This window comes from Rutilus rutilus (assembly GCF_951802725.1).
Source record: "Rutilus rutilus genome assembly, chromosome: 2".
Lineage (NCBI taxonomy): Eukaryota > Metazoa > Chordata > Actinopteri > Cypriniformes > Leuciscidae > Rutilus > Rutilus rutilus.
The window spans coordinates 3,420,682-3,447,928 of NC_140210.1; the positions used below are offsets into that span (position 1 = coordinate 3,420,682).

At 38.0% G+C, this 27,247-nt stretch overlaps 1 protein-coding gene across 1 annotated transcript; it reads left to right on the forward strand.

The window, feature by feature from the left end:
• Positions 1-620: 620 nt before the first annotated feature.
• kpnb3 (karyopherin (importin) beta 3) lies at positions 621-26,969 on the forward strand. Its single transcript, XM_084400130.1, has 26 exons — positions 621-778; positions 2,749-2,829; positions 5,321-5,513; positions 8,095-8,197; positions 8,328-8,424; positions 9,102-9,206; positions 10,415-10,537; positions 10,804-10,924; positions 12,099-12,186; positions 12,361-12,467; positions 12,548-12,672; positions 12,769-12,858; positions 15,060-15,233; positions 15,660-15,878; positions 16,718-16,801; positions 16,888-17,020; positions 17,132-17,253; positions 19,391-19,487; positions 20,066-20,238; positions 20,350-20,461; positions 21,366-21,421; positions 21,511-21,633; positions 22,273-22,492; positions 23,837-24,065; positions 24,152-24,293; positions 25,985-26,969. The coding sequence occupies exons 1-26, from the start codon at positions 701-703 to the stop codon at positions 26,069-26,071; spliced, it is 3,282 nt and encodes a 1,093-aa protein (XP_084256256.1). The 5' UTR covers positions 621-700; the 3' UTR covers positions 26,072-26,969.
• The last annotated feature ends 278 nt before the right edge of the window (positions 26,970-27,247 follow it).

Below are 27,247 nucleotides of genomic sequence, written 5' to 3' on the forward strand. Positions count from 1 at the left end.
TGATAAATTCAACTCTTCAACTCACTTATATATATATATATATATATATATATATATATATATATATATATATATATATATATATATATATATATATATCTGTACGTTTGCATAATTCAACGTTAAGTTAAACAAACCAAATTATTTTGTTATTACTTACTATATTATTTTAACTACTGCACATTTGAATATATATTTATATATTTTTATGGCATAACAGAACAATAACAACATACACATACTGAGGATCGCAATGTATTCAGCTATTATCTATTACATTCATAATAGCATCAAAGGAAACAGAAAAAAACAATAAAAAAACAAATAAAAAAAATTATACATTATACATTTTTTTAAAAAACAGAATATCGACTGATAAATTCCCGCGTTTACGGTCACTCACACTTATTTTGCAATGACATCATCGCGTCCATCTCGACTCCACCCACTTTTATTTTACCCGCGTTCCTCAGCCAACGGGATGATCCGCAGCTGAATTATATGTGCGTCACGATGACTGACTTCCCAACGCACCAATCACGCCAATCATTTAATCTCATTCAACAGCGTGAGCCAATCAGCGGCGAGGAGACGCTGCATTACGAGCCAATCGCGTGCCTCCATTCATACCGTCCGGTGTCAGAGGTCGCTTCCCCTGCCGGCTTACATTCGCTCGTCTCTCTTTCTGAATCCAGCAGCGATGGCGGAGCAGCAGCAGTTCTACCTCTTACTGAGCAACCTGATGAGCCCTGACAACACCGTCAGGAAGCAATCAGAGGTATGAGAGTCGTTTCGGGACCGCTTTGTGTGGATGTGTGAAGGGAAACGTAACGTATTCGTCTCGAGCTCGGTTCGCCGTTTTAGCGCGGGCCCCTCAGCCTCGCTCTGGCCCAGCACATGTGTGAAGCGCGCGCTGCTGCTGCTATGCGGCTCCGAATCTTTTCAGAGAGTCGATTCGTTTCAGCGAGCCGACTCTAGAAGCAAATCAATCTATTCTTTCGAGTCGTCATCATCACTCAATATTTCGAAGCGTAGCTCTTTAATATATGAATATTTCGATCGACTGAAATCTTGTTTTCTTATTTTTAAATTAAACTAGTTTTATTTAATCACAGCATGTGTGCTTGGGATCAATTCATTGTATATATTTTTTATTTCATGTGAGATTTTGACTGGAAAGTTAATCACCCAATTATTTTTAAACATATTGATGCTTACATTTATTAAGATACAAGACTGTTTCTACTTATGTTTCACTCCACTCGAGTGTTTTACAAAGGCTGAATAATATATTAATCGTATTATTTCTGTCATCTAAATATATTGCAGACGTGATGCAAGAAGTATGATATTCCGAAATCAGCCAAACCTTTGGCGAATCGGTTCGATCGAATCATTCAAAGGAATCTGTTCAAATGGATGATTCATCGTATGTGAGTCGGGACAGCACTGTAGTGTGTTGCGTATCAACGTGGCCTAACTAGCATTCAAACATCACAAACATTGATTTATACGAGATTTTGTGTCCCGTCTGGGTTTTAAAACGCCTTATTGTCGAATCCCCACCCTCATTCCCAATCTTTCAACGTCCGCTTTACTGCTTTTGCGTTATTATTCGAGCGGCTGTTGTGGCTCTGCTAACCGGGCGCAGGTGTCGCTCAGATCGGCTTGAGTTGCTCGAACGGGTCGTTAAATCGGTGTGTCAGTTCTGTGAGGTTTTTTTTTTAAAGCTAAACGAGTCACATTTGCGTCTAAAGTACGAAATCTGCCAGAGTGGCGAACACTAAGTGACCACCGAAACAAAACCTCATCAGTCTGTTTGTAATTTGCATAAATTCTACTCGTTTATCTCTAACGCTACCCGATAAACAAACAGCATTTCCCAGTAAAATAATGAATATTTAAGAACTGGTAATCGTCGCGATTGTGGCGAGTCTTATATTTCACTCATTAAACAGTAACTTTACACCCATCTTCACGCAATGAGGCGAGCTTCTCACAAAAGATGCACATTCATTCTGTCATGTCATGGAAACACCTTGGATTTGGGTCAGGGATGAGTATTTAACCGTTTAGATGTAACGTATCTTATTATGTTTTGAAACGTCTTTAGTCACATGGATGCTCACCAGCGTTCCAAATTTCTCTTCAAATTCGAATTTTCCCACCAAAACTCGGGCCCCATTGGCGCGTGTTCCACTGGTCTTTTGTTAGGAGCTTCTTTATCTGTGCTAAAGCCGCCGCGTGTGGAGTTCAAACCGAGCTCATGTGGATCAGGACAGGTCATTGGGTCTTATCTCTCATCTCTGCCATCGGTCAGCACTTTCCTTTAGCACAGACAATACATGAGCAGCATGCCTCTAATGCTGAGCGGAAACTGACTCAGACACACTGCATGAAATCAGCTGTGATGCCACTCTTGTGTGTCTGCCATGAGATTGCTAACTGCAAACATTTCCACAATGTAAAATCTCTAGTGTAAGCAGCAGGTAAAAAGGTGTGTGTGTTCCTGTTGATTACGTCTGTTCATTCCAGACATGCTACTCATAACAACGTCCATTTGACTCCAAGAATCCGTTTGACTCATGCAAAATGAACACAAGTTACACCAGAACCAAGTTACTTGCGTATCTTTTTGTCCTCCTGAAACATACTTGTGTTTTTAAAGCTGTGACCCTGTAAATGAAGTCATTTATATAACGTGTTGGCGCTCAGCCCTCCAGTAACCGTTCCTCTCTGCTCTTGTAGGAAGCGTACGACACCATCCCCGGTCAGACGAAGATCACATTTTTACTGCAGGCCATCCGTGATGCATCCGCTGCTGAGGAGGTACGTGAGTGTGTGCTGTCATCGGTCCTGTGATGTGTTTTCCAGGCATTTAAAGCGCCTTTAAAGAGGCAGAAAGTGCTTTGTTTACATTATTCCTCATACCTGTTCGCTCAGGGTCAGACGGTCATCGAGATGTTTAAGTAGTTTAGTAACGGCGTGTGTGTGGGTGAGGTTAAGTGGAGCCTCTGGTGGTGTTCAGACTAGAGCTTGTTTACACCAGTGTAGAATTCAATTCCTGGGACAACTGATTGCTCAAGGTGAGAGTGAGACTAAACCTGCGCCGGTCTGAAGCTTGCGTTATAGTGGAGGCCTTTACAAGAGCAGACAGGCTTTCACAGCACACCTAACCCTGGATAAACTACTTTTAAACCCAGCATTTTTACACAATTTGTGGTTGAGTCGGGGTGGTGCTGCATGAGTAATCACTTAAAGTAATGATGTTTCAGAGTGAAATGCATCAGTAAAGCATAAATATTAGTATTGCAACTTTATTAAATTGAGTGTTAAATGCTATATTTTTTTTCATTACAATAATTCTATTTGGTAATCAATGATAATTTTTGTTATTAATTTTGATGTATAATCACGTATTGTGCAACCCTACGAACAAGCACAGCAAACCTAGAGTCTTTTAAATTGCAATTGATCACCAGTGTTTATTTTATTTTATATGCTATTGTAGGTTTTATTGATGTTTTGCTTTTATTTTCTGTTTTTATTTTAATATTAGTAATTTTGTGCTTTTTAAAATTACTATTTAGGCTTGAGAGGCAGTGTAGAGAAAAACTCTGGTAACCGAGGCACTCCTTAATTAAAATGTCTTTATTGTAAGAATGACATGTCCTAAATGGACAACTTTAAAATGCCCAATACTACAATAATTTAAAATACTATTTAGGCTTGCTTTTATTTATTTGAGTATTTCCAGTTTAGTGCTTAAACTTATTTCAGTTAATTGCCAAAGCAACATTTCTCAAATGTTTTAGTTGATTTTTCCATCTAATTTTGATAGTTTATTTTTTTTTACCACCAAAAATTGCAACCATTTCCCCCTAAATGATCAATTATAGACAATAAATTACAAATATTATGTGAATGTCTAACCAAGTAAGCACAAATAGTGAGACACTGAACAGGATGGACAACACTGAGTTAAAGCAATATTGAGAAACAACTTTAACTACATTTAACCTCCCAGATGTCAAGATGACAATCTCATGCTCTTTCTCAAAAGATCCTTCCCCATTTCTCATCGAACGTGTTTAATTGTCCTCTTCACCTACTGTCTCGTTTGCTCTCCTGACCTCCGATATTTATAGATCTGTGAAACTAGAGTGCATCGTTCTACTTGGAAAAGTCCTTGTGTTCTCAGTCTTTTCTTGATCCAAGTAGGTAACTTAAAGGGGTAGTTCACTTCAAGATGAAAACTGTCATTTACTCACCCTGTATGAACTTCTTTCTTCTGCTCAACACAAGATATTTTGTGTAATATCTATATAACCAAACAGTTGGACCTCATTGACTTCCATAGTATATATATTTTTTTTTTCTACTAACACCGTGTCCTAACCAGACGCGATGCGATAAGATTCCAGCGACAAATAATTAGTCTGTCCACACTAGACACGACTGCGAGATCCGTCAAAATCAATCAAAACTCAGAGCCAATCAGAACAGCATGTGGGCGGAGTCAGCCAATCAGAACAGTGTGTGGGCGGAGTCTCGTGACACCAGAGTAATCTTGATGGCAATTACAAGAAAGTAGCTACATAATCAAATTCACAAATATTACACCATTTAAACATTATTAAAATACATAGGCCACTGAGTTACTAAAACAATCTTTGTCAAAGAATACACTTGTTTGTTCAACGTTTGAACATTCTTGTTTTGTGTTATTTCAAGATCTGAGGTGAATTATCCATTGTTGCTTTTACAGCCACAAAGCTGGAGCACTAAATGATATTCAAAGTCACATGACACGCCTTTAACATTAAATAAAGCACATAAACAGCACCTGAGATCATCATCGCCACACTTTTGTGTTTGTTGTTCCGAACACTCTGATTAATACGCTTTTATCGCGCGTCATTAGGACACGGTGTAAGGAAGTCAATGAAGTCCATTAAATGGATGTTTACCGACATTCTTCAAAATATCTTTTGTTCAGTAGAAATTCATACATTTTTTTTAAACAACTTGAAGGTGAGTAAATTACAACTTTAATTTTGAAGTATATCTTTAAGCGTTTAATGTGAAGACTACCATGGCCACTTTGTAAAACGGTTCTGAATCCTGAATGCTAATTGTCCAGTCGTTTTCCCATAATGCTAATGTTTCACATAACACAGTGTCATGCACCTTTATTGCATAGTTTTTTTTTTTTTGTAGACTGGATGGGAAACTGGCTTTATTTGCACAGCGTGTTCCTCCCAGCGCAGGTCGATCAGTTACAGAAGCGGTGTGTAAAGCTCTGAATGCGTCTCCACAGGTTAAACAGATGGCAGCTGTTCTGCTGCGACGTCTGCTGTCCTCGTCTTTCGAGGAGGTCTATCCCAGTCTGACCATCGACATGCAGACGGCCATCAAGACTGAGCTGCTCACTGGGATCCAGTCCGACGGCTGCTCCAACATCCGCAAGAAGGTCTGCGACATCGCCGCGGAGCTCTCCCGAAATCTCATCGGTCAGTTCGCTTTTGGTTGACCCGTAGCTTGGTTTGGCCACACCGAGTGGTGTAGAGGTTGACTTTTTGTTTCAGGAATTCCTCAGGATGGGGATTACGTCACTATTAATCACGTGATTGGGACGGGAGTGGGGCGGGACCGGGAATTGTAATGATACTATGATACCCAACTTTATACACAAATATACCATTTACACATTTTAATATTGAACTCTATTCTAGTTGCGCTGTCTCTTTATGCTCTCCTGTTTGCTTTGGAGTGGCTGGTTAAGTAAATGACGTGCTCCACCCGTAACAGTCAGTGTCCAAATTGCCAATGCCAACCACCAATAATATAAGAGAAGGCTTCCCAATGCACTTTGTAGCCGCTAAAATCATAATCAAAATGGAGTCAGACGTGAAAGCCACGCTGCAACGACTACTGTCGGAAAGTGACACCTCAGTTGTGCTCAGACATGGGCAGGATGAAGTAACCAAAATTTGTACTAGCTGAGAAAGGTGGAGTAATTTGTGTGTATTTGCATGGATGATTTACATGAAATTGAATGTGTGCATTGTTTAAGCTGGCTTTCAGTCCAGTAAAATAACAAACTACATTTTGGATTTATTCAACTAAGGTGCGCATGTTGTGATCATTTTTTTTTTTTTTTTTTTACTGTGACAGATTTCGGCCAAAAAAACACAACATGGTAGTGGGAGTCATTCTTCTGGGATTGGGATGGGTTTTTCTGTGGGATTGGGATGGGAAGGAAAATTATTACTTTTTTATTATAAATTATTAATTAATTATTAAATTATTACTATTACCAGAGAATGTCTAATAGGAAGAGAATTGGCACTCTCTGCTTACTTCCGGGTTCTGGATTGGTTGCAGTAACACGTCTCTGTCCGTGCGCTCGCGAGCGAGTGCAGAATGAATGGAGGTCTATGGCGAAAAACCCTCAAAATCCACTTTTCTCAGGATATAATTTTTTGTCTAGTAATTTGAATGTTGTATTCGAAAGGAGATGCAAAGAAATTACACATTGCTGGGTGTTAGATTTTTTAGAGCCACTTATTTGGTTTAAAAAGTCTTTTAAAATGTCAATGACGTCAGAATGCTGACGTCATTAGCAGAATGCTAGCGTGTTATGGGCAACAACAACTCAACCTGTAAGAAATCGAAAAGAAATAAGTACTCGTTCATTCAACTTTCGACCTATAACCCATGTTGAACTTGCAAAGCCTACAATAAAATCTGAGATTTCTCAACGGCAATCGGGTGAAAGAGACACATTTAGCCGTATAGCCCCATTGACTCCCATTCAGTCTGAACTCGCTCGCGATCACCTCCAGTGGAATTCTAATGGAACTGCAACCAAAATCAATACAATGGGGCTGAATAGGGAGTGCCAAGGCTCTCCGTAGACGGGCTCTGCTATTACTCTTTTTTTTTTTTTTGGAGTGGGACTGGAAAGTTTAGAAAATCCACTCTGGTGTCACCCTTTAGTGTAGAGGTGATCTAATTAGGGCTGTCGCGATAACCGCAATATTGTAGTACCGCACTACTGACAAGCCAACCTCAGGGGAATGCAAGTAACCACAGCAACTGCGATATTCATTGTTTTTTTTTCTTATAAGGCTATACCCTTGTTTTGAACTTCGTGCATGTGTATTGAATGTTAAAGGGATAGTTCACTTTGAAATTAAATTTTGGTATGTTTTAGCTTACCTCAAGGGCATCCAAGATGTAGGTGTCTGCTTCCGCAGTAGTTTCAATTTTGATATTTTTAGGCCAAACCGTTCTTGTCTGTCAGTCATATAATGCAGGTCTATGGTCACCACCTCAAAGAGCATGCACAGAGAAGTCCAAATTAAACAATTCCCCATCGTAAGTACACATTGGTGGCCTAAGACACGAAACGAGCAGTTTGTGTGAGAAAACGAACAGTATTTATGTAGTTTTTACCTCTTGTACACACAACCATGTCCAAGTGATCTGAGGGCGCGCGTGCTTCCTGGTGTGTGACGTGTGCGTGCATTCTGGCTTAGTCTGCGCAAGCGCCGGAAGTGATCTCTCGCGCGTGTACGTCACTCATTGTTTACACAGAGATTTACAAAAGGTAAAAACGATATAAATACTGTTCGTTTTCTCACACAAACCGCTCGTTTCGTGTCAAGTCATATATATATGTTCGTGCAAATGCAACGCATTGCTGGTCAGCTGAGCCTTGAAAAGTGGAGCTCAAAGTTAAAAATAATTAACACCTTTCATTACATCTTTAAATGAATCAGCGTTTTTGAACGTGTTCGTTGAATGAACGGTTTAATGACTCACTCAAAGACAGTCCGGTGCCGTAACTGCGTGCTGAGTGACAGTCTTACAATGCGCAGAGATGCTGTTTAGTTTCGCTTGCATTGGTTACTGAATGTCTGCATGCATGTTTTTGTATAAATAACACTTATATAGCAGCAAATCAATCAGAATAAATGAATGGCGATAATACCGCATATCGCGCTTTTGAGCCACTCAAAATTACCGCACTGGAAATTCTTTCACTACGACAGCCCTAGATCTAATACTTTCTGTTTTTATCCCAAGATGACGACGGCAACAATCAGTGGCCAGAGATCCTGAAGTTCCTGTTCGATTCGGTCAACTCTCAGGACGTCGGCCTCAGAGAAGCAGCGCTGCATATTTTCTGGTGCGTGAATTTTTTTTTTTTTACGCTAATCAACTATAGCCGATTAATAGCAACTGATCTGAGTCAAACTATGCTGTGAAAGTACGGTTGCATTTCATTTTCTGAATCATTTGTTTTCCTCTTCGTACAGGAACTTCCCAGGTATCTTTGGCAATCAGCAGCAGCATTACATGGAAGTGATCAAGCGCATGTTGGTTCAGTGTATGCAGGATCAGGAAAACCCACAGGTCAGTGTCTTGTGCTTTAGGTATCTGCCTTTTTTACACGTTTGTTCACGATAAGTGACTAATTCAGGATTCCCACTGGTGCTTGCATTCAGTTTGATCAAATTTAAGGTCAAAGTCTTACACTTTAGAACAAGTCTGTGATCATTAAACTTCAAAAGCTGATGGTAAAATTGTACGTTGCTCGGTCTACAGGCTTGTGATTTGCGTATGATCTACTGTAGATAAATAATCAATCTTTTACTTTATGGTGTTTATATTGTAATGTTTTAGAGGACTGTAAGAGTGGATATTATCTCCCTCATCTTTTTGAATGAGCAGCCAGCAATAGTAAAACACAGACATTTCAAAATAAGAGTCCCTGTGTTTTAGGCTTGTTTATAATTAAAGACCTGTATTATACATCAAATGTTTTTTTGTTTTTTTGTTACCTGATAAATTCAACAAACTCTTGTGGCTTCTCTGGGATTTTACGAGTACAATCATTCCAATAATATAATTTCAGTATGTATATATTGAGTAAAACATGGTTAAACCTGCAAGTTCCCTAATTTGCAGTTTAATATGTGCAAAATGAGTTTTTTTGGTTTTGTTCTGAATATGGTATTAATTTGCACAGGCCTTGAGTCGTAAATTAGATTTTTAAAAGCCCTGTAATCTTAAACTCTCTGTTCTTTCAGATTCGAACCCTGGCTGCACGTGCCGCTGCGTCCTTCATCCTGTCCAATGAGGGAAACACAGCTTTGCTGAAACACTTCTCAGACCTTCTTCCCGGCATACTACAGGTGACGAGCTCTTAACCACTCGCACTTCTGCACCTCAAACACTGCAGAATATGAGCTTCGTCACATTCAATGTTTTATTGCTCTGAAGGTTGCTTGTTAGTTCCTGCTTTTGAATGCGTCATTTTGAGGGCTAAATATGTACATATGAACACTTGTCTAGTCACCATTGCTTAATTTAATGCACCCTTTTATTAATTTTTCATTGTTTGGCAAGTCTTAACCATGTGAAAATATGAAACGCAGTTTAAACAGCCAAGGGCCGGTTTCACAAAGCTACTTTAGACCGGTCTATAGTGTTAGACAAGTCTAACGTGCTCATAGACTAGTCTAATGCAAGTTAGACTGTTTCACAAAAATAAAGACTGACTTTACACCAAAAAAATTAGACCCCTTACCCCCAGGCTAACTTAGGTCTAAGACTCTGTTACCTTGGCAACCAGCAGTAACGATCAGTTACATTACAAACAGCCAAAAGAAAAGGGAAAATGGCTCATAATGTAAACATTTCTTCTTGTTTCTACATTCTCTGCTTAATTTCCCCCGTAAAAAAATGTCCTTGTAACTGTTACACTCCTCCAACAAACACATATTCTTCCGCTGGGGTTAAACTGCACTGAGCGGTTGAATGCGCCTACTCGATCCGCCATGTTTTTTGTTTTGAAAAGTGTCTTAATTTACCCAGAATGCATTGCAGTGTAGTCCTACTTAAGATAGTCAGAGTCTCAAGTGCTTTGTGCAACGGCCTGATTTAGATGTCTATCTGAAGTCTGACTATCTACTATATCTAAGCCATAGTCAAAGTCTATCTTTGTGAAACCGGCCCCAAGTGATTTTTAACCCATTTGAGCGCAAGACATGAATTTAAAACACCTGAATTGAGTTCTTCCGTATAATAATCATCATCTGACAATTGTCAGACTGCGATATTGCTAAGTATGCTTGTAAACGCTGTCGGTTATGTCTTCAGTGAATGTAAACCGATGGGAGAATATCACATGTGTATCAGTATATTGGATCCGTGCATTAGGTCTGAAGTCGCGTAACAATCTTATTTATTAGAGTACAAGATTATATGGGTGAAAATGACACTCACCTTTTCTTTTTCTTTTTTTATTTAGTTGGGCTGATTATCTAAGTTATCTAAACCACTAGAAAAAATCCCTAGTGTTGATATAGTGCACTAAAATAATCTTTCTTTCCGTAATCAGGCGGTGAATGAATCGTGTTATGCTGGTGACGACTCCGTGCTGAAGTCATTGGTGGAAATTGCAGACACGGCCCCCAAATACTTGAGACCAAACCTGGAAGCCACTCTCCAACTGAGCCTAAAGGTAAATGGTTGTATTTACATATTTATTGTGAATGTGTGTAGATGTGCCTGGTGGTTCCTTGAGACGGCTCGTCTGTGCCGATTCTTGAGGTTTTATTTGACAGGCACACATTTATCTCTGCGATTTAATGCTTGGAAGTTGCCAGTTTCATGCACCTTCCATAGCCCGGTTGCAGAAACAAGTTTTCACTAGCAAATGTTCACTCTAAACGGCCTCAATGCCTTTTAGAAATGCAGAATGTTGATTTTTTTTTCTTCTTTTAACAGCTGTGTGCGGACACCAACCTCACAAACATGCAGCGTCAGCTGGCTCTGGAAGTCATTGTCACACTCTCTGAAACCGCTGCTGCCATGCTGAGAAAACACACCAACATCGTCGCTCAGAGCGGTGAGAGAGACGTTTAACACTTCCTGTGTTACAGTGCTAAATGCCTCAGTCGAAGCTACAATCTGTGAGCTGTTCCATGCAAATTAACCTGTAGCATTTCCACTTCCTCACACTGAACACACAAGTACTTATTTATTTGCTGACTTATGTTAGTAGTTTGATAGTTTTAACAATGAATTCTGGCTAAACTCGTGTATTGCATATGTAGTAATTTTGCATGTTTCAGTGCTTTTTGTTAAAGGGTTTGTTACCCAAAAATGTCATCAATTGCTCGCGTAAGGGGGAGTAAATGACATATATATATATATATATATATATATATATATATATATATAATATATATATATATATATATATATATATTTTTTTTTTTTTGTGTGTATTTAAATTGTTAATGGTTATGGTAAATAAAATGTTAGTTATTAGTAATGGTTTTAAAATGTATAAATATATTGATTTGATTTACAACTACTGTAGTATTAAATTATTTAATGATTCTAGTAGTAACATTTAAATTACAACAATTACATGTAGTATTTTATTACTATTAATGGTTATAAAAATGTGTAAGTGATTATTTACAACTACTGTGGTATTTAACAATTGTAGTAAAAATATAAATTTAAATGATGACAATTTTATTTATTATTATTATTATTATTATTATTAATTGTATAAATATATTAATTTGATTTAATAATAATAATAATAATAATAATAAAAATAGTAGTTATTTTATGATAGTTGTAAAAAATATCTATTTAAACTAATTTTATTATTATTGATTATAGTAAAAAATACCAATTTAAATTATTACAACTTAATTACGAATGATTACTGTATTTATTATTATTAATGCTTAAAATATAGTAGGAAAAAAATACTGCGTTTCAAAAACTGCAGAGCTTGAGTGACTTCAGACAAATGAAGTCTCGTTAGCAATGCAAATTAGTGACGACCTAGCACTGCTAATTGCTTGCAGGCGTGTAATTCTCGACGTCGAGTGCCGCTAGCATGTCGTCTGCTGTGAGTGTCGCTAGCATGTCGAGTGCCGCTAGCATGTCGTCTGCTGTGAGTGTCGCTAGCATGTCGAGTGCCGCTAGCATGTCGTCTGTGTTGAGTGCCGCTAGCATGTCGTCTGCTGTGAAGTTCAACAGTCTTGTGAATGTTTCAGTTCCTCAGATGTTGAGTATGATGGTGGATCTGGAGGAGGATGAGGATTGGGCCATGGCAGATGAACTAGAAGATGATGATTTTGACAGGTGAGAATAATGTTTGCATCGTAAAAGAAAATGTGCATACCAGTAACTTCCCATTACTTGTGAAGCTCGCTAGGATTTGATCTCTGAGAGTGGCGTTACTGCTTTTGAAATGCCTGTCAAAGCTTATTTGTTAGTGATTCTATGTCTTTATAAATGTGCCTTTCTGGTGTTCAGTAATGCCGTGGCGGGTGAGAGCGCTCTGGACAGGATTGCCTGTGGACTCGGAGGAAAGATCGTCCTTCCCATGATCAAACAGCACATCATGCAGATGCTGCAGAACCGTGAGTAGATGCGTTTGATTGAACGGACATCGTAATATTGCTGTAAATGCACTCATGTAACCGGTCGTGTTGTCTCGCAGCGGATTGGAAGTACAGGCACGCTGGTCTGATGGCGCTGTCTGCTATCGGCGAGGGATGTCACCAACAGATGGAGGCCATTCTGAGTGAGATCGTCAGCTTCGTTTTGCTCTTCTGTCAGGATCCTGTAAGAACTCTTTTATGGCCCATAAATCACCACTTGATTTGCGTATGAACAAGCAAAGTACAGACGCTAAACGTAGCCTCATTCCAAACCTCTCAGCACCCCAGGGTTCGCTATGCTGCCTGCAACGCTATTGGACAGATGGCCACAGACTTCGCCCCCACCTTCCAGAAGAAATTCCACGACAAGGTATTGCCTTTTTTAAAAGATTTTTTGTTTGTGTTCTTGGATTTTAAATGTTTTTTTCTTCACAGTGAACAAGGCATTTCTTTAAAGGGGTGGTTGATTATGATTTCACTTTTCTAACTTTAGTTAGTGTGTAATGTTGCTGTTTGAGCATAAACAACATCTGCAAAGTGACAACGCTCTAAGTTCAAATCAAAGGGAGATATTTGCTTTTACAGAAATCATAAACCCCGCCCCCGGGAACACAATTTATAGAATATCATGATAGAATATGCTAATCAGTGACTAGAAGATAACTACACAAGCTACATAAATTCATCAACTAACCAATCAGAAATGTCCTGTTGCTTCTACATGTCACTTCTTGAGTCTCTCCATCATTGAGACTGTTGACATCATCTGACTCCAGTTTGAACATAAAAGGCTAAAAGTTTTTGAAATTCAGTGCATGTCTGTATGAGGTAAAGACACAAGCTCTTGAAGCTCCGCCCCCTGTGCCGGGAGCAGCAGCTCATTTGCATTTAAAGGGACAGAGACAAAACGGTGCGTTTTACTCCCCTTCAAAAAGTGACAATTTTAACATGCTATATATAAATATCTGTGGGGTATTTTGAGCTAAAACTTCACACACACACTCTGGCGACATCAGATACTTGTTTTACATCTTGTGAAAAGGGCATTATACCACCCCTTTAACAATGTTCATGTTCTTTTCCATATAATGAATTGGGAAAGGGGAAAAAAGGAAGGAAAAGTAAATCTTGCACTGTTCTAACTCTTCCAAAGCAGTTTGATGGCTTTTAAAGGGATGGTTCACCCACATATTTAAATTCTGTCTAATTACTCACCCTCATATTGTTCCAAACCTGTAAGACTTTTGTTCATCTTCAGAACACAAATGAAGATTTTTTATTATTATTTTTTTTTTAAGTAAAACTAATCCACATGACTTGGTTTAGTTTACATTTTCTGAAGAGACTTGATCACACTGATGAAAAGATTGAATTTAGGCTTTATTAACATAAACCTTCAACTCACACGTCAGTTGTGGTAAACAGAAGCTCAAGCATGTTTGCTTGAGTTGTGAGAACCAATGAGGTTCATTCTCACGTTACGCAGCACGTTTGAGCTTATGGAAGAGGTTTGATCTTGCGTGTCGAATGGGTTCGGTTGAGCTTCTGTTTGTTCGCTGATCAATGTTTGTGAATAAAAGCCTAAATTAAATCTGTTCATCATATAAAGTGATTGTTAAATTTGCAAGGCTTAAACTTTCGTGACGATGCACAATTCACTATTCAATTCTGTTACAATTCATAAAAACATTACCAGACAACCGGCCATTGACTTTATATATATATATATATATATATCTATATATATCTATATCTATCTCATTTGGCTTCGCGAATGTTAATTTTAGGCCCTGATCATGTTTTATTAGTGTTATTGTTAAAATATTGCTTTATTTAAACGAATAAAACATGTTGGAATTTTAAAAACTTTTACTACTATAAACACAATAGTAGTTTCTTTTATTTTTGGTTATAAAATATAGAATTATAGCTTTTTATTACAACTTCTGTTATTGACATTATTGATTTTATTAAATATTTATAACATTTTATTTAAGTTAGTACTGAACTTGTTCCTTTCAGTGACTATACTGAATTAACGACAGCCCTGTTTGAGAGAACTATCCCTTTAAAGGGGTCATCGGATGCCCATTTTCCACAAGTTGCTGTGATTTCTTTAGGGTCTTCATGTAAAGTTTGTAACACACTGTTTAAAATTCCTCAATAGTTGTGTAAAACACCCTTTTTACCTCCTCAAAAACAGCGACCCGTTCCGGTGCATGTCTCTTTAAATGATAATGAGCAACTGATAATGCCAACTATGATAATGCCAACTATGATAATGTCATATTGCTCATGCTCCGCCCATGACCGCTGAAGGACTGTCCCGTATTAGCATATTTCCCATATTAACATATCCGCCCTCAGCCATATTGCTCAAAGTCTAAACGACTTGATTGAGTGTTTAGACTTTGAGGATTAAAAAAGTGCGTGGATTTTTTTCATTGTATGGTGGTTGTGTCCACACACTGCAAAGACACGTTTATATGCAAACACCATATAAAAGTGAATTTTGCATCCAATTTAAAGGATTTGTGTTTCTCATTGCGGTCTCATTTGTCCCTGGTGCAGGTGATCTCAGCGCTCCTGCAGACCATGGAGGATCAGTCGAACCCTCGGGTCCAGGCCCACGCAGCTGCCGCCCTCATCAACTTCACCGAGGACTGTCCCAAAACACTCCTCATCCCCTATCTGGACAGCCTCGTCCAGCACCTGCACGTCATCATGGTGGCCAAACTCCAGGAGGTGCTCTTATCCCTTTCAGTTTCAGTTATTGGATTGGTTAAAGGGAGTTTGAATCCCAAGCTGCTCCTTTAATGAGTTTAACTCTCCTATTGTCTTGTGGAAACTGCAGCTTCACGGTCACATCTGTTTTCCCTTCTGTTAGGTGCACAAAGCTAACGCGGTGAGATTTTTAGTTTGATCTGGATTGGGTTCAGTTCAACTTCAATTCAAAAATGAATGTGGTTTCATTTCAGTTTAAGTTTCTTGAATTGAAATTCAGCTGAACCTCACTTCAGATGTTAGGAGGTGTTGAGTTGTGTGATCACAAATGGTTTGACCGTGTGTGTGAGGACTTCTCCTGCATGCAGTTTGATGCGGTTTCACACTGAATCAGGGATATGTGTTGGTGACTTCGTTCATTAATGGTGGTTTTTATTCTTCCTCCAGCTGATCCAGAAAGGCACTAAACTGGTTCTGGAGCAGGTTGTGACGTCCATCGCGTCAGTGGCTGACACCGCAGAGGAGAAGTTCGTGCCCTACTACGACCTGTTCATGCCCTCGCTCAAACACATCGTGGAGAACGCCGTTCAGAAGGAGCTCCGGCTGCTCCGGGGGAAGACCATCGAGTGCATCAGCCTGATCGGCCTGGCTGTGGGCAAAGACAAGGTGTGTGTGTGTGTGTGTGTGTGGGGCTTTAGGGGCACGGATAAGGAAAAACTAATTTTTTAAGTTAATAAAATAAAATTGACCATTAGGAAGTTTTAAAATTAAAGTAAATCAACTAAATTTGAGTGATTTAAAATTATTACTACTTGTATTTCTTGAATAACTAAACCGGACTCTGCACAAAGCCAAAGAAGCTGGCATGGTATTAAAGGAAAGAAAGATAAATATTTGTTTTTTGGCGTTAAACTATAAACAAACAATTAATGCATTTTTATTTGACTTATTTTGACTTTTTTTTTTTTTTTTTTTTTTTTTTTTTATATATATTTGGATGTTTGAATATTTAAGTTTTCAATTTTATCCTTTTATTAATTTTTTTTACTTGATCATGTTTTATTTATCAGAATTTAATTTATTTTCTTTGGTCTAATTTACTTATTTCATCTTAATTTTCTTTTTTATTGTATATGGTGATCTCTATCAGTATTTATTTTAGTTTATCTATTTTATTAAAATATTTAATGTAAAAAATTAATTTAAACCAATAGAAATCACAATTAAAATATAAACTTAAAATAATTAATTTAATTTAAACTAAATCATTTTAATTTTATACTTTTGGTGATTCATTTTAGTATCTTAATTTTTTTTTTTTTTCGCAAAATAAATATAGATGAATGCATTTATTTTAATGTAACTTTGACAAGTGAATACATCTCATTTAATCCCAGTCGCTTATACTGCTTTTGAATGGAAGAAATGTGCCGGTGTGTTTGCTTCTGAACCGTACGTTTGATTTGTGTCCATGCAACCCTTTTGTTTGATGCTCGCTCCTGTAGTTCATGCCGGATGCTTCAGCTGTGATGCAGCTCCTCCTGAAGACACAAACCGACTTCAATGACCTAGAGGATGATGACCCACAGGTCAGCAAAACCAAGCAAATCATGCATCCTGATTCCAAAACTAGAGTTTCTCTTATTGTGTTATTGAGCTCTCCTTGCGCTTCCAGATCTCCTACATGATCTCGGCATGGGCGCGCATGTGTAAGATCCTGGGGAAGGAGTTCCAGCAGTACCTGCCTGTGGTGATGGGTCCGCTGATGAAGACGGCCTCCATTAAACCTGAAGTGGCTCTCCTCGATAGTAAGAGTTCTGTTCCTAGTGCATATTCACACTCTCACTTGTTGTTATTGTAATGGTGTTAGCTTAGTAATTCAACATGGATTGAACTCCCTTTTCCTCTGGCTCTCTCAGCTCAGGACATGGAGAACATGTCTGAAGATGATGGGTGGGAGTTTGTGAATCTTGGAGACCAGCAGAGTTTTGGCATCAAGACCGCAGGACTGGAGGAGAAGGCCACGGCGTGCCAGATGCTGGTGAGATGGAGAACCACCCAGACATGCGGTTTAACCAACAAAAACAAACTTATAGTTGAACTTTAAGATGGTTTGAGTGGCTTAGGTGTTTGAGAAACAAAAACCATGGTTCATATTTTTGGCAAGTCACTTTTATTTTTATAGCGTTTATACAATACAGATTGTTTCAAAATAGCTTCATGGTAATAAAGAAAATAACACTTAATTTTGCAAAGGTCTTTAATTATGAAATGAATAGTTTTAACTCTGAATCCACTCTAAAAAGACTAACTCGGCTCAATTTAGTTAATCCATGCATTCATTCATGCATTCATGCATTCATGCATGCATTCATTCATGCATGCATTCATTCATGCATGCATGCATGCATTCATTAATGCATTCAGCAAAGTTCAATAGTTATGAAGCAAACTCAACTATAAAGAAGCTTTTCTACAGAAGGATGGTGTCATTCAACTTAAGTCAGTTCAAAAACAGTTGACGTTGCAAAGTTCATCAATTATTTGTTTTCCAGAGAGTCTTGCTAATGTAAACCAATACATTTCCTTATTTTATTCATTTGAATAAAATGATGCGTTAAATTCATCTGCATTTATTACTTTTAATAAAATGCATGAAAGATGCTTTTGCATGCCTAGTAAAACTCTGTAAATGTTCTCGGTTCATGCTTAAGTTTTTGGCAAAAAAGTCAATTTTATTTGGCTTTTTTATTCTGATTCTGGTTGCACTTAATTTTAAAGAGAACCTAAATATATAACTGCGCTGTAACACGGATGGAGTAATAATAAAACTACATGTACTTACTGTAGTATTAAGATTAGGGTGTTTTAGGGTTAGTTTCATGTAATTATGCACATTTTATAGTAATACTATAGTAACTACGTGTAACAGGACACTGTAATATAGTGTTACCAAGATTCCTTGTTCCGGACTCGATTCTTGTTTCCGATTCTTTTTATTAACGAAAGATTCAAAGAACACATAGTCCGAGCGGCGCTCAAGTCTCCGTTATGTACAAGCCATTTTCACCATGTAACGCTAAATCATGGTTTATACCACAGGTGTCAAACTCAGTTCCTGGTGGGCCACTGATGCGTTATGCCCTACAGAGTTTTGTTCCAACCCTGCTTCAACACACACACACACACACACACACCTGCAGTTTTCAAATAAGCCTGAAGGACTTGATTAGCTGATCAGGTGTGTTTAATTAGGGTTGAAGCTAAACTCTGCAGGGCTGTGGCCGTCCAGGAACTGAGTTTGACACCCCTGGTTTATACGATGTTTTTTTTTTTGATGCTTTAGACATGTAGAACACATCCACATCTGTGTATCAATGCTTATATTGTATGCTTTGAGTGCAAACCTTTAATGTAGGAAACTTGTCCACTATAGGCTACTCAGTGTTTATCAGTAGTTTACATTTTTGGACAAGTTCGACATGCAGGACCACAGACTGAAACGGTGACAACAAACACTGTTTAAAGGTAATAATTAGCTTTATGCGTTCCCATGTGTTAATTGAATGTTTCAGCGTGACGTAACACAGTTAGACATCATTCTAGGTGAAGCATTACACAATGGAGTAACCAAACTAAACTGTTAGTGGAAATGAATCGGGCTTCCAATCAATAATAGCGAGGGAGAGGAGATTGAACTAGCTCTGAAATTGATAAAAGGCTCTTACAGAGGAGTCGATTCCCCCTGATTTGAATCTTTAGAATCGACTCTTGAATTGATTCTTTTTGGAATCGATTCCCAAAGCCTCAGAATCGAGGAATTGACTCTTTTTGGAATCGTTTCCCCAAAGCCTCAGAATCGAGGAATTGACTCTTTTTGGAATCGTTTCCCCAAAGCCTCAGAATCGAGGAATTGACTCTTTTTGGAATCGTTTCCCCAAAGCCTCAGAATCGAGGAATTGATTCTTATTGGAATCGATTCCCAAAGCCTCAGAATCGAGGAATTGATTCTTATTGGAATCGATTCCCAAAGCCTCAGAATCGAGGAATTGATTCTTTTTGGAATCTATTCCCAGCCTTACAATTTTGCACAATAACCAAATCACTGGCATGTCATAGTGAAAATGTTCCTTTGAATTACTTGAAAGATTGAATTTCTCCTGTTTGTTCTTCCTCAGGTGTGTTATGCTAAAGAGCTGAAGGAAGGTTTCGTCGAATATACGGAGCAAGTCGTCAAGCTGATGGTCCCTCTGCTCAAGTTCTACTTTCATGATGATATCCTTCCTGAGACTAAAATGTCTTCAGTACATTTAGCAGTTTGATGGTCAACCAATGCTGATATCTAGATTTTAACAATGCTTTTAGATGGTATAAAATGCAGTTTAGCATTCAAAAATAAGAAATGCACATTTTTACGCCTGATTCACTTCCAAAAATCTAAACTGGAGATGTTAGTTAAAAATTAATTGAAGTTTCACAACTGATAATCGCAAATATCGGCTGATTAATTGGTTTTAATTGCAGTAAATGTATCATTTTTAACTTTCCCCACCAGTGCTAAAAGTTGCCAGCGCATATTGTCATTCACAACTTTGACAAAAACATGATTTATTCAAAGACTTCATTCCGATTTGATTCAGAACGATGATGAAAACATAGATTGAGGTTCGACATTTCATTCTGTAACATCAGGCAATTGATTCATATGCCATTTAATGTTTTATCACGCTACTCTTGCATGATGCTCCTGGTTAACGCAGATCTCGTTTGCTTGTTTTTGGATCCGTTGTTGCTTGTCCATTTCAGAAGTATGTTTGTTCAGACTCTGTTAGTGTCCTTAACTCAGTCTTGACGTGTGCGAGTGGCGGCCGCCGAGTCCATGCCTCTTCTGCTGGAGTGCGCTCGCGTCAGAGGCCCAGAATACCTCACTCAGATGTGGCACTTCATGTGTGACGCCCTCATCAAAGCCATCGGCACCGAACCCGACTCGGACGTGCTGTCAGAAATCATGCACTCGTTTGCTAAGGTGATTCACGCTTGAGTCCACCAGAACTGTTCAGTGGGGTTATGGACTGTAAAAATAAATGCTAATTGTTCTGTGTCTGTGCGTTATTCTAATTAATGTCATCACTCTTAGTGTGTCGAGCTGATGGGAGACGGGTGCCTGAACAACGAACACTTTGAGGAGCTGGGAGGCATTTTGAAAGGCAAACTAGAGGAGCATTTTAAAAACCAGGAGGTCAGACAAGGTGAGCCGCACAGGAATCACTCTTCAAAGCTGTTTATTTGATCAAAAATACAGTAAAAATTGCAAAATATTACAATATAAACCGTTTTCTAAGTGAATATTTTGTAAAATGTACTTTATTCCATTAAAAATTGCAGCTTTATTTTTTTGCCAGGCTATTTAAAAACAGCTGAACTCCTATAGCAATTTGCTCATTTGATTCATATTAAACTTGTTTGTCTTCACATTTTCCTAAAACAAAAGGTTTATTCTCCTTTAAAGGCAGGATCAAACACAATTAAAAAATCAGCCTATTGCAATCTTAATTGCTCAAATTTGTGAGTTTAATTAGTCGTTGGACACATCCCTAGTGCTTTCACAGACTTTCGTTAACGTTTAAACGGAAACTTTGCGACTGATTAAGTCTTCAAAGTCGACCATCAGCCGCAGTATCGTTTAGGCAACTAGTCTCGCACGTCCTTAAAAAGCACGTCATATGTGACCCTGGACCACAAAATCAGTCACATGGGTCAATTTGCTGCTTTCCATTGCTGTATGGTTTGTTAGGACAGGACAATATTTGGCCGAGATACAACTATTGAACATCTGGAATCTGAGGATGCAAAAAAATCGAAACATTGAGAAAATCTCCTTTAAAGTTGTTCATTTATGTTGGCGATTGTGCTGCATTCACTCACACAAATAAACGTTTTATATATTTACGGTAGGAAATTTACTAAATACCTTCATTGAACATGATCTTTACTTAATATCCTAATGATTTTTGGCATGAAAGGAAAAATCAATAATTTTGACCCGTATTATACAAATATACCCGTGTGACTTGTGACTGGTTTTGTGATCCAGAGTCACATATTTCTAAAAACAATTAATTTACACTGCTTGTATCTTTTCTCTTTTCTCAGCCAAACGACAAGATGAAGACTATGACGAGCAGGTTGAGGAGACGTTACAAGATGAGGTGAGCTGCTCGTCTAACAGATTCTGAATGTTTGTTTGCCCTCGTTTTAAAGCTCCTCCTGATCTCCGTGTTTCTCACGTGTGTTTCAGGACGAGAATGACGTTTACATCCTGACCAAGGTGTCGGACATCCTGCACTCGATCTTCAGCAGCTACAGAGAGAAGGTTCTGCCGTGGTTCGAGCAGCTGCTGCAGCTCATAGTCAATCTGATCGTAAGTGAACTCGTTCAGTCGTGAGGAGTGTGTTTCCCGTACAACCGTGTAAAACTGATGCATCCTTGAAGAAATCAACTTAGCTGGTCACGACTGTTTCCCGAAACCGTATTGTCGTTCAACCTTGTTGGTTAATGATGTCATGCACGTGGTGGAGTGATAACTACTTTTAATGAATCTGTTTGGGATCAATTAACATTAGATGTTTTGCTATAAATTAGACATGGCATCTGAGGACTATTACTCATTTTTCTCAGTTATTTTGCTTTATTTCCAGATTCAATCATAGGCTCGTTCTTACATAGTAGAGCACGTTCGCACATGCGCACTCTTCAGAAACGGTGCTTTAAATCTCTTGACAAACTAAAGACGTAATTGACATTTGTATGTATTCTAAATGAAAGACACAGGTTGTGCTGAATGTCAGCTTGCTTATTTTGCTCAAGATAAGGATTTATTAATTCCACGTCATGCAAACTAGAAACTGTTTCTAACCACAGGTCGAGATCTGTCGCTCCAAACACACACTGTTTGCGAATGTTTGTTGGAACGATGGTTTCGGGAAACACCGACTTGTTGAACTTGCGACCATAGTTGGCTAGCTTGTTATTAACGTCCTCCTCATGTTGTTCCTCACAGTGTCCACACAGACCCTGGGCCGACAGACAGTGGGGTCTGTGCATATTCGATGACATCGTCGAACACTGCAGCCCGTCTTCCTTTAAATACGCCGAGTGCTTCCTGCGGCCCATGATGCAGTCGCTGTGTGACACGAGCCCGGAGGTCAGGCAGGCGGCGGCGTACGGTGTCGGGGTCATGGCTCAGTTTGGAGGAGAGAACTACAGGCCTGCGTTCACAGGTGCGGTGACCTCTGCTGCACACTTAAAACACAAAGCTGACTTTATAGGGCACTAAACGTGTCATTTTTGTTAAGTTAAATTTGCAGTTAGTCAAGAAGCATATCTATTTAATTAAAATAATGAGACTTGTATAATAACAATTTAATTTGAACAAATTACGCTTAGGGCTTTATGAAGTAGGTGTTCCCTCCTGAATTTCTTTTTTCTGGATTCCATTTTAATGGCTAAAATTTAAGAAGCAGATCTAATTAATTGAAGTGAGTTTTTTTTTTTTTTTTTTTAACAAGTTTAACAAATTAAGGCCCTATGAAGTTATTTTTCTCATTCTGTGTTTTCTGTTTTAATTTTTCTTGATTCAATTTGAATGGTTTAATCAGATTTGTCTAATCAACTTAATTTCATTATTTTTCAGTAATAGGGCCTATTATCTTCAGCAATTCTGTTGTCTTGTACTGGATTTATGATTTTAATACAATTATCAAACGGTAGTAATCAAACAAAGGCATAAAATATGAATGATTTTAATCTTTGAAAATGTAATTGAATGAAGAAATAAAAGGACTCGTTAAGTTTGGGCAAATAAAGTGATGCAGATTTAGTTAAAATTAAAACATGGAAGAAAGTTCTGAGATTCTTTAAGTTTTAATTTGAAATGTTTTAATTTTAATTTGAAATGCAGATAAAGTTCGTGTTCTCGTATAGTGAGACGGCAGATGCTGAAAACACCACGTGCTTCAGTGTGTGTGTGTGTGTGTGTGTGTGTAGTCATTCACACAGAACATGCAGACTCCAGATTTAATGCTAGACTTTTGCACTTTAATTTGAACGGTTCTTTGCGGTGAGTTCCAGTTGTGACAGGATTCTGTCCGTGTTTTCTGCGTCGTGGACCTCATAGTGCTTTACGTTAGGGTTTATATGTGACCCTGGACCACAAAACCAGTCACATGAGTCTTTTTTTTTTTTTTTTTTTTTTGAGATTTATACATCACATGAAAGTTGAATAAATAAGCTTTCCATTGATGTATTGTTTTTTTTTAGGATAGGACAATATTTGGATGAGATGGAATTATTTAATCTGGAATCTGAGAGTGCAAAAAAAATCTAAACATTGAGAATCTCCTTTAAAGTTGTTCTTTGTTTGTTTTGTTTTATATATTTACGGTAGGAAATGTACAAAATATCTTCATGGATCATGATCTTAATATCCTAATGATTTTTGCCATAAAAGAAAAATCGATAATTTTGACCCATACAATGTATTGTTGGCTATTGCCACAAATATACCCGTGCGACTGGTTTTGTGATCCAGGGTCACATATTAAAACATGTTGTCATTGTTTCAGAGGCCGTCCCGCTGCTTGTGGGTGTGATCCAGTCCGCAGACTCCAGAGTTAAAGAGAACGTCAACGCCACAGAGAACTGCATCTCCGCTGTGGCCAAAGTCATGAAGTACCGCCCAGAGTGCGTCAACGTCACTGAAGTCCTCCCTCATTGGCTGTCCTGGCTGCCACTCAACGAGGATAAAGAGGAGGCGGTCCACACGCTTAACTATCTCTGTGACCTCATTGAAAGGTGAGCGTCTGTTGCCTGACGTGAACTCTGGGAGTTTTGGATGTGCCGGTTTGCAGTTTGAGCTTAATCTCGGTTTCCTCCCGCAGTAACAATCCCATCGTTCTCGGACCCGATAATACGAACCTTCCCAAGATATTCACCATAATCGCTGACGGCGTGGCCAATGAATCGATTAAAGGTGACGGCGACTGCAGCAAACGATTGGCCAATGTTATTCGTCAAGTACAAGTGAGTTTCATGTCATTTAATATGAACAAATGCTTCATATGAGACAGATTAGAACAAAATCTTAGATTGATCCAGATTTCTTGCTAAAAAATAAAGCATTATGCTTTAATTATATTATATTGGTGCTTAAAGACGATTAAAAAAAAAAGGTGGTTTCAAACAGGATTTTTACTGTTTTCATGCATTAAATATTTAAAATAATCAGAAGCAATTCCTGTTCAAACTGATGGTTTCTGTCATCGGAAAGCCACTCTTTTAAAATGTGCATTTATCAAGATAAATTGAACATCAAAGAGCTGATTTATTTACTTTATATCATGTAGTCTTAGTTTTCAAACATTAAATTAATGTAGCTAAATATTGCTATTTGTTATTGATGCATATTTAAAAAAAATTTGTTAAAAGATGTTGTAAAATACATAAATTATGTATTTTAGTCAATGTCACTTTATATTGAAATTTATATATGGAAATATTATTGCAAAATGTTTTATACAATTTATACTTTTATATGTAATGATATCTGATTTTAGTCACCCTTGTCATGTAGATGCATTTTAATTTGCTGTATTGATGCATTGAAATAACATTATCTTTCTTTCAAATAGGAGTTAACATGCAAATTTAGACGTAAATATTGTGAAATATACAGTACAGGTCAAAAGTTTGGAAACATTACTTTTTTAAAATATTTTTTATAAGTCTCTAATGCTTATCAAGGCTGCGTTTATTTGATCAAAAATACAGGAAAAAAAACCCAGTAATATTGTGAAATAATATTATTACAACTTAAGTTTTCTATTTGAATATACTTATTCTTATATACTTAATATACTTACTTATAACAAATAAGTGTCACATGTGACATCCAGTCTATCACATGATCCTTTAGAAATCATTCTATGATGATGATTCATTATGAGTGTTGGAAACAGTTCTGCTGCCTAATATATTTGATGAATAAAAGGTTAAAAAGAACTGCATTTATTCAAAATAAAAAATATTTTCTAATAATATAAATCTTCTTTACTATCACTTTTTTTTAATCAATTTAACACATCCTTGCTGAATAAAAGTATTGATTTATTTCAAAAAAGAGAGAAAAAAAATTACTGACCAGTAGTGTGTATTGTTGATACAAAAGATTATTATTTTTTTTTTTTATTCAAAGTATCCTAAAAAAGTATCACAGGTTATGAAAAAATATTAAGCAGCAGAACTGTTTCCGCTGAATCATCATATTAGTGATTTCTAAAGGATCATGTGATCACATGTGACACTGCTGTCTGCTGAAAATTCAGCTTTGCATCACAGAAATAAATGATCATTTAAAGTATAATAAATTGAAAACCAATTATTTTAAATTGTAATAATATATCACAATATTAAAAAAAAAAATCTGTATTTTTGATCAAATAAATGCAGGCTTGATGAGCAGAAGAAACTTCTTTCAAAAACATTAAAAATAATGTTTCCAAACTTTTAACCTGTACTGTATATTTATCCATTTTTCAGTATGTACTGATGGTCAAAGTCACCCTTTTCAGACCATTTCTGAGCAAACACACACTTGCATATCCTAGTCAAACTTTACTTCTTTTTTTTCTTTTTAGCTCTAGTTTGTCCCAAGCAGAATTTGCATGACATTTCAAGAGTCAAATACGTGACTGTGTGCTCGATTGTGTTTTCAGGTTTCTGGAGGCCTCTGGACGCAGTGTGTATCGGCACTCAATGAGACGCAGCAGAAGGCCATCCAGGACCTCCTGAACTCGGCCTGAGCGAGCGAGCGAAGCCTTAACCCTGTTAAAACAGCCCATCTAATGAGGATTTAAAAAAAAAAAAACTTTGCACCTGGAATTCCACATCTAGATTTTTGGCCCTTTCCCTTTTTCGAACAATGAATGGTCATGTGACTTGAGTCTGTGTTGGGCCTCTGAGCCGTCTGGACCTAATATCTCAAAGTCTTCAACAACAACAACCGGGCCGAGGCTCCAGCGAGCGTTGTGTGTGTGTGTGTGTCTCGCCTCAAAAAGGGCCGACGGCTTCACAAACCCTCATCTGGAGCGGATGCGGGGGGGATTATGGGTATGAAATGAAACTAACCGTCATCCATCGTAGTTCTTTAAGAATTTCTGATGTAGAAATTGTGCTTTTCTCCCTTACGAGATCAGTTATAGTTGTTTTGTCACAACTCGTGTGTCTGTCGATCCTAGCCGAAGCTGTTTTCTCCGACTCTGAGACGGATCCGTCTGAAGTGGACTCGTGTTGGTTGAGCTCGAATGCAATAGAGCGATGATTTAGCGGTCATGTCGTCGACTTATTTGTTGTTTTCTTTTTGTTTTGTTCTCTTCGACGCCGGTCCCGAGGGCCGGTGGTGGTGGTGATGTTTTGGGAGAGATGGGCATCGGTTTGCTCCTCCTTCGCTGATGATGTCTGTGTCACATGGCTAACAGTGTGTGTGTCATTGGCTCTCTTAATCCATGCAAATGAAATAAACAACACGGGGAAAACCGGGGACTCTGGGTTCAGGGCTTCTGATATGAAGGAAATGCACAAGTCTGAAGCCGGTTGGCTTATTGGTGGTCACATGTCCATGGAGCATTTCTATGATATTCAATCTATCCTGGTTCATCATTTTACAACACTTTCAGTATTAAAGCTGCAAGACATGATGAACTCTGCGTCAGTGTTTCATTTGCTCTTCAAGGTATCCAGTGATTTATTTACATTCAATTAAAATGTGAATTTAAACTTTACATGAATCTACTGTTGATGTTTGTTTTCTCACTTGAATGCTTGTTTTTAACATAAAACCGAAACTAGAGGCGGTTCACTTTGGTCTTTTATGGTTTTACAGCAGTAACTACAGAAGTAGATTACGAGTGAATAGGAAAAGATAAGTTATATTGTCACATCAGTCGTAAATCGGCATGTATGTAGTTTTTCAAAAGTGC

Bases quoted from the DNA above. Each gene is read 5' to 3' on its own strand.
- kpnb3 (XM_084400130.1), top strand. From the start codon at position 701: ATGGCGGAGCAGCAGCAGTTCTACCTCTTACTGAGCAACCTGATGAGC. The intron at 12,468-12,547 runs GTGAGTAGATGC...GTTGTCTCGCAG, and splicing joins CATGCAGATGCTGCAGAACC to CGGATTGGAAGTACAGGCAC. The intron at 17,254-19,390 runs GTGAGATGGAGA...GTTCTTCCTCAG, and splicing joins CCACGGCGTGCCAGATGCTG to GTGTGTTATGCTAAAGAGCT.